This window comes from Stenella coeruleoalba, assembly GCF_951394435.1.
Source record: "Stenella coeruleoalba genome assembly, chromosome: 11".
In the NCBI taxonomy this organism is placed as follows: domain Eukaryota; kingdom Metazoa; phylum Chordata; class Mammalia; order Artiodactyla; family Delphinidae; genus Stenella; species Stenella coeruleoalba.
Window position 1 is genome coordinate 38,828,688 of NC_137157.1, and position 8,466 is coordinate 38,837,153.

The following is an 8,466-nucleotide window of genomic DNA, read 5'->3' on the forward strand; positions in this document are numbered from 1 at the left end:
TTCTCTGTTCTTTGCTTACACCTGTGTATTACTCCTGAATAGTGTGATTTCTTTGAATACCAGTAGAGGAGAGTTACTGTGGTCCTCTCCCTTTCCCCATCTTTATTGCAGTTACATCTCTTTTATATTTCTTACTTCCTTGCAGAGACAAGAAAGATTTGCTGATAGGTCACTACTGGAAATGGAAAAAAGGGTAAGTGTCCATCTTACTGAATAAGTAATCAATTTCCCCCTTTGTTTTTTATATAAGCAATGGTAGGTTTTTTGGTTTTCTTTAGTTTTGTTTTTATAGATGGTAGTTTTAATTAGTTTAAATTAATATTCAATAATTTGATTATGAATGTTTTCTAGCTTATCTTCTTTATAGAGTCTTATGGGGTGAAATTACCTTGTTAAATTTAATTTACCATGTTATTCTTTTAATGTACAAAAAAATCTTGCCTTAATTATGAAATATACACATTGTGATAGTGAATCTGATATTTTTAAAATGCCATTTATCTCTCTTTGATTTTCTGTGGTGATATACTTAAAACACTTTAATCATCTATACATTTAGTTTAATTCTTTACAAAATTAAAATACTTCCATTCTTAAAGTTTTTAAAGATCTGGGGACCAAATTTTCAAATTCTTTTTAAAGTTAATTTAGCAATATTTTATTTAATTTTCAGTTTAAATATTTAACTTAAGTAGGCTCTTCTAAAACAAACAAAAAAAAGATTACAAGAAAATCCTTTTACCATTTTATGTCTTTCTGCAATTTTTTATCTGGCCGTGATATATTCACTTGTATTTTTCTCCTTTTATTATTATTATTGCCCAGGGATTTGGCAGTGGGCATAAGAAAAACTCCACAAGTTTAGTCTGAGCAGTTGAAGATCTATAAATGATCAAAAGTTAATGGAAAAATTAACTCAAAAAGTACCTGTAGTACAGCTGAGCAGTGGCTAGATTTTCAAGGTTTCAGCCAGAGAAGAAATTACATACTGTGGAGCTCTGATCTCTAGATCGAAGAATAAATAGTCAAGAGCACTTGATATGAGAATATTTTCTTCCATTCCATTTTAAAAATTTACCTTGTTGACCCCAAAAAGGAGAGAAATGATAAAAATACCAAATATATAAACATAACAGTTAATGTCTATGTCATTTACTAAATTGTAACGTATAATAACTCCTAGTTTTATTATGATTTCATGAGGTTTTAAAAATCGTTGTTCTGGGCCATTTAAAAAACTATTGATCTAACTTATAATTGCTAAAAATTTGGAATCACTTATTTTATTAAATTTAATGTTGATTATTATACCACAGTATAACTTACTGAATTTTACATCCAAGATATGTGAAACAGTAAAGAAATGTTTTCAGTTCTCTTTTATCCATACTAATAGTTGAGATGAAAGACATAGATAACCATATACTTAATCAAAATATTATTTATTTTTGAGATAGTCACATTTTTAAGAATATTTTATTTTTGTGAAAGTAATGTATTTATTACAAAAATTTTAACAAAAGATGAAAATAAAATCTCCCTATCATGTAGAGATAAGTGACAGTTTAATGTTTATCTTTTTTTTTTCATCTAGGCTTATACACCTACAATATATACATGTTCATATTCTGACATTCTCACCTGACCTCCTCTTTCTGCCTGTCAAATGCAGATAAATTATGAAGTAGCTAATCTACTTTCAGTTTAACAGACATTGGTAATCCTAGTATTAATAATAACTGCCAACTTTTATTCAGCACTCTTTTACATACCAGGCAGGCACTGAATTAAGCACTTTATATGCATTTTTTTTCTCTTAACCATATTTTTAAATGGTAATAAGTTTATTTGTTAAATATAAGAAATTTCCTGCAACTTTACAGTTGTCAGTTTGGCAGTGAGGCAGTTCAGTATAATGCTCTTGTCTTGCTTTACCACTACATAGTTAAAATCTTGAAGGCACATAATAAAATTGAGAATGATGGGGTTGTTACCTGTCAGTTGGAGGAAATAATGCTGTTGCTGATATTTCACAAAGTTATGAGGATCAAATATAATATTATATGTCCTAATATTTTGAGAAGTGCAGTGGTTTTATGAATGTGTCATGGATGTATTGTTAAATAGGAGAAAGGTCTGTTTATCAAAAGTAACATTTTTGTCTGTGTAATAATGTTTAAACATGCTAATAGTAGAATAACACAGTACTTATAAGACTATGGGTAGGATTTCATCTATTTTTTAAAATCACATACTCTAAAAACGTTAACATTTACAGTAAATGTACTGCTTTACTAAATATCAACATTAATTATTAATCTGGGAAAGAATGTCTTAGAAATAGTTTCAGTGTGATTAAACTAAATTTAAATGGTTTGTATCTGAAAGGTGACCGGCAAGAGTCAGTATCTTCTGGGCGGTATGACCTAACCAAAGTTTTAAGCACATTAATTACTGCTGCTTGCTTTTTGCATAACACCTTAGAATGCTTATTATTTAAGGGAGAATAAAACTGTACACTGCAGTAATATACTGTATGTTGCCTTTGCCTATCACTCTTTGAAACAAGGTAGTTTAAAATAAATGCTACAGTTGCTTCTTCATTAGATTCACTGCATTAATGCTATGTAGAGTATCAAACTAAATACAAAGCTATAAAGTCAATTGGACAAATAATGACTAGTTAACATCGTGGGTGGAGGAGATGAACATTTCTTAGATCCTTTTGAAATTTAAAGTACAGATATTTTAGGCACGTTTGCTTCTTGCTTTTCTGCTTTTTATCACTATAGAGTAATTGCATCTTTGTGTGAGTTTCTTTTTTTTTTTCTTTTCTATTCAATCCTCAGTCTTGAGTATTGGTTTACTCTATCCCTAACCTAAGTTTTATGTGAACTAAAAACAGTTTAAACGTGTTATGTAGCATCTTACCAGAAAGTCAAAGCTTTAAAGAAAGAGCTTACAGGAAGTAACAAAATAATGATCCTCATATTTATTTCTCTCAAATTTTGGAAAGCTCTTTACACATCACTGGCATCGCATCTTTTTCTACACTGCTCCTGATTTAATTTTTTATTCTAAAGTGTCACTATTTCACAATTTAGAAGAAAATTTAAGAATATAATACTTATATCGTTAACATTAGTACCTTAAATTCACCTAGGAACGAAGAGCTCTAGAAAGAAGAATATCTGAAATGGAAGAAGAGCTCAAAGTAAGTAAATCATGCTGCAGTATAAACTCAAATTTTACAGTACCATTACAGATACTATGTTTACATTAATTGTTCTTAAAGCTGCTTATACAGTTTGTGAGTTATCTATATCTTGTGCTTTTCTTTCTTCCTAAATCCAGGTTTTAGGTGAGCTAGAAAAGTATTTAAAACCCAAATCTTTTTGTTAATCAGTTTTCATGGCACTTTTGATGTTCAGGTATAGAATAAATTGGACAATAATGACTATAAGATTTGGGATTTATCATTTATTTGTTGCAGTTTAAATACTCTGTTCCTTGGAGAATAACTGGTGAGGAGGGATCACTATAGAAATGTTCTCTTTTGAAAATAAAGGACATTAGGGGCTTCCCTGGTGGCCCAGTGGTTGAGAGTCCGCCTGCCGATGCAGGGGACACAGGTTCGTGCCCCGGTCCGGGAAGATCCCATATGCCGCAGAGCGGCTAGGCCCGTGAGCCTGCGCTGATGAGCCTGCGCTTCTGGAGCCTGTGCTCCGCAACGGGAGAGGCCACAACAGTGAGAGGCTCACGTACCGCGAAAAAAAATAATAATAATAAAATAATAAATAAATAAAAATAAAGGACATTAGAGTAGTGGACAGTCAGAGGTACAGTTTATCAAACTCTGCATCACCTGTGAAAATAAGTTCATTTTGAATATTGGAAGGTACAGTCTTCTCAGGAAAAAAAAAGAATGACATAGTTAATTGATTACCTCTTATTACATTGTCTTGCATAAAATATCTATCACATTATGAATTAATGGACTAATGCATAGGAAATTATGCCCATAGAATTAGAATTTCAAGATTTAAATGTTTTTCTATTGAATTATTTAGTTTCTTATTAAAACATTATTGAATGGCTTTGGAGAAAATGTTTTTGGATTTTGTTTGCCTGTGTATTTTGTTTGATAAGGAATTTTAGAACTACACTGTTTACTTTTGCAAATTTCATGGAATATTCTTTTAAGACTCTTAATTTTTTTCTTCTTACATTTGTTATCTGTGATTCTTTATGTTTTCATTGTACTCTTTTCCACTTTCTTATTTTTTATTTTCTATTTCTTTATGTTCTGATTCCTGCAGAATCTGCACCAAATAAAGCAAATTCAAACTCTGAGAGAATTAAATGAGCGACTGCTGACTGAGAATAGGGCCTTGACAAGAGTGGTAGCCAAGCGCTCAGGGTTCTGTAGGCAACTGCAGTCTGTGAATCTATAATTTATAGTTTCATCATTTCTTCTTAGTAGAGCCAGGCAGGTGTTTTTGTATTAGTAAGCGTGTCTTGAGCTCACTTTTACAAATTAATGCCATTGTGTCTGGAGCTTATCATATAACTGTTTAATTATGCATGGCTTCTCAGAATGTTAGAAAGTGTCACTAATTGTGTATTGTGACTGATAAACTGCAGTAAACTGAGGGAATGATCGAGGCATTTAGATAAAAGACTTGTCTGCACTTTTGCAAAGCTAATGCACATTTTGGCTCTACGAATATTTTAGCACTTAAAAATATGGCTGTTTAAAACTCTTTACTAGAAAGAAAATGGAACATGTATTTTACATGTAATTAATATATGTTGAAGCCGAAGATTAAACATGAATTATCTGCTTTTCAAAATAATGTCATTTTCAGTCAGAACCATCTTCGTTAATATTCACGTAGTTCTCTATTAACAGCGGTATCCTAATAAACTTACTAGTTATCCTAATAAACTTCAGATTACTGTATTTTATATCCCTGCATTCTGAGCACAGGTAAGAATTGATTGGTTCCACATAATATTAAACTCTTCATAAAGATTTTGCTTAAGGTAATTTTGCAAGTAGTTTTACTTTTATCTAATTTGATAACCTAGTACATTTTGAAAGCTGAGGAAAGAGACCTAAATATCTTGGAAAGTATATTTTAATGTCTAAAATATAAGCTATTCCATTTCCAAGCAAATCTGGCAGAGCACATGTGATTTAAATCATTCTTAGTAGAAAATCCAATTAACTTATAATAATTCCACCCCCTCCTTCAGTTTGTCTGTAAAACAAAAAATAGTTTTGTTTTCAGGATGTAAGGGTGTGTTTTTCTATTTACTCCAAATACTACTTATATTTTTCTATGCTTGAATATTTTTATAAATTCAGACTTACTACTTTGGCTTATAAATTATTTTATACTATTCTAATGATAGTAATAATTGCTTTGTTACCATTTAATTTAGCACTTATCTTGGATCAGACATTGTACTAGGCACTTAAACTTAGTACAAGGTAAATCATTTAAGGAATTTTAATAATTTAGAACAAGTCTAATTCCCTCAAAACTTCCCTAAATAAGCTGGTTTTCTTGTGGAATAACAGTATGGTTTGAGGTCTGACATAAATAAAGCAAAAGGCCTTAATTTAGGCTGACAGGAACTCTTAAAGGAATTCCCTTTAAGAGCCTATCCTAACAAAAATAGGCTTCCTTTCCTTGGCTGCTCTAATACGGTGTGCTCGTGACTCATAATGTCAAGTGATTTAGTACATTTCAATTGATAACTTTGGGAGAATAAACCTTTCATTTCATCATTTATTAAACTAATTAGCTTCACAAATGGGGGGGGTTCTTCCTGATACATGTTTTAGTCACTAGAAATATATATAACTGACAAAGCTTGTTCATGTGTCTTGTGGTAAAAATATAACATTTATTAAGAATCATATTTTATCTTTTTATTGAATTAAAACTTTCTCTTCTGTTTTTCCTCTCATAGATGTTACCAGACTTAAAAGCAGACAACCAGAGGCTAAAGGATGAAAATGGGGCCTTGATCAGAGTTATAAGCAAACTTTCCAAATAAAAAAAGAAAAAGCAGCAAGTAATTGGAATTGCACATATTAGTAACCCAGTGGACCATAATTGACAGTCACTGGAAGCCTGGGAAGAATCCTTGGAGACTGTCATTTTTGGATATCCTGCCAAATGCCCTCTTATCTAGGAGTTTTGTTTTGTTTAATTTTCTGGTGTTTTTCTTTTTTTTTTTTTTTTTTCCTTGTATCAAGACCATTGTTTCATGTTAATGCAGCTGCTGAGAAGATTTTTTTTTTATGACTGAGAAAACTTGTTTACAGCTCCAGCATATAAGGAAAGTGTTCAAGGCCAGATATGCCTCAGATATTTAACCAGTAAGCCTTAGTTGTACATAAATACTTTTGTGTCAACAAAAACTCAGCTCTCACAGAAGACAGTTATTCAGCATTTTTTGATGTGCCACAGTTTCCAGTTTTTCGATATTTAATTTTTTTTTTTTTTTTTTTTTTTTGCTTTTCATCTGAGTTTGGGTTTGTATTTTTTCCTTCTAACTCTTCATGTGGCAGACCCTTCTCCTGTCTCACAGCTTTCTCATTTACAGAAAAGAACACTTGCTCTTCTGAGATCATTGTCATATATTAGGCTAATGCTGTGTTGTCCCCCACCTGGAACTGAATTGCTTGGTGGAACATTTGCTTTCACTGTTTGTGCAATATGCATTTATTCCTTATATGAATGCTTTAAAGTCAGTTGAGATTAGATTCTTTTAAGTCCTGTTTTCTGCCTTCATTGGTCACTTTTGTTTTGTTTGTTTTTTATTATTGTAGTATAAGATGTTAGATTCTTTAATCTTCACATTCATTTTAGCAGGTACTGAGTGATGCTGTATATATAAATAAGTGTATTGTTTTGATTTTTAGACCACCACATGGCATGCTTGACTGTTTTCTTATTTCAAATGTCTGTTAATGCAAAGTAGGCTACTCCATAATAGTGTTAAAAACAAAATTTGCTAACAATGTGATATAAAGACTTTTAAAATAACACGTTTATGTGGAGCCCTATCTTTACAAAAGTTTTCTACTGTAAAATGCTTTTACTTTTATTTGCAGTTTTCATTTGATAGTATTCAACCATAATTAAAGTTCCATAAGGTAATTACTTCACATTTCACATACCTGTATTTATCTGAGTGCTGTCTATAACTGTTGTGCTAGCCAAAGTAATGCTATGAAATCATTTGCAGACTTAACGTGAGTTCGTGTTAAATGCACTGTTATTGCCATGTGAAGAGGCATTGACTTTGATACCACCATCATGTTCAGACCATTTTATACATTTCAGTGGCCTTTTTTTAAAAAAAAGCAAAACCAAGTACATATGAAGATGGCTTTTATTTGGACAAATAGCTTTTATATTTTCATTAAACCATGCAAAAAATACTCTATCTTTCTGGCACATAACTGTCTCCTTAACCACTGAACAGTTCAGCCATTTGAATAAATTGTACATTGTAAAGCTTATAGTAGCTAATTGTATTATTGATTGTATTGTATACTATATTAAATGTGAATTTGTACCCCCTTCATTTTAAAAGGTCATTGTGTTCTACTGCCTATTTTAGATTACTTTGGGGTTGGGAAAAGGTGTTTTGGTAAGCAGGATTTTAAGTCCTCTCTTTCTTGATTGGTTTTATGAAGATATAAGGTTATGCTCTTACTACCAAGCTCAGGATTCTTGATTTTTAAAGGTACAAGGATAGTTGTGGGAATTTTATTTTTGGTTATATTTGAACTGTATGAATGGTTGGTCTGAATATAAAGAATTTCCATGGTCTTATGTGGACGTAAAATATACAGATAATTGGTCAGTTTGAGTGACTGCAACATGTTCTGGTTGCACAACAGTTAGGCATGCTAAGGATTATATTTGTGAAGTTTGGATGCCTGTGAAGAATGATTAAATACATGTTTCTAATATTTTAGTGTTTTGTATTTAGGTTATTTATTCTTTGTATCTAAAACTGAACAGCTACTGTGCTATATTGATTTTATTGGTAGTATTGAGCAGACCTTGTTTCTGCATGAAACTAGTTGCAAAACCCACTATTTTGGAAAAAAAATGTATTTTGACATATACAAATAAAATGAATAAAACTATTTTAAATGTGTGAGCTTTTACTGAAGACGTTTAAACCTTTGTTCTGAGATATTTAAATTCTGCATGGGTATTTTTTCACTAATTGCTTTACTTGGATTCCAATTGGAATAATTTTTGAAATTGTAATATTGTGATAATTTGCACAACATTGTACATGCACATCTGTAAATGCAATCTTAATTGCCGTATTTATGCAATCTGTGTATCAATTTGGACAAATGTTTATATATTTTACATAAAGCTGTCTGTGTGCAGAATCTGAGAACTAGTTTTTTTATGATAATAA

At 31.2% G+C, this 8,466-nt stretch overlaps 1 protein-coding gene across 8 annotated transcripts in view; it reads left to right on the forward strand.

Annotated features, from left to right (window-relative positions):
• PPP1R12A (protein phosphatase 1 regulatory subunit 12A) overlaps window positions 1–8,466 on the forward strand; it is a 150,685-nt gene extending 142,219 nt beyond the window's left edge. For 2 of the 8 annotated variants that reach the window (XM_079936684.1, XM_079936685.1), the window contains 3 exons: window positions 146–193; window positions 3,164–3,214; window positions 5,983–8,464. In XM_079936684.1, coding sequence (XP_079792810.1) covers window positions 146–193; window positions 3,164–3,214; window positions 5,983–6,069 — 186 coding nt within the window. In that variant the 3' untranslated portion in view covers window positions 6,070–8,464. Of the gene's footprint in view, window positions 1–145; window positions 194–2,388; window positions 2,420–3,163; window positions 3,215–4,319; window positions 4,930–5,982 lie in introns of those variants that run through there. The other 6 variants (XM_079936683.1, XM_079936687.1, XM_079936688.1 and 3 more) reach the window with 4 other exon arrangements.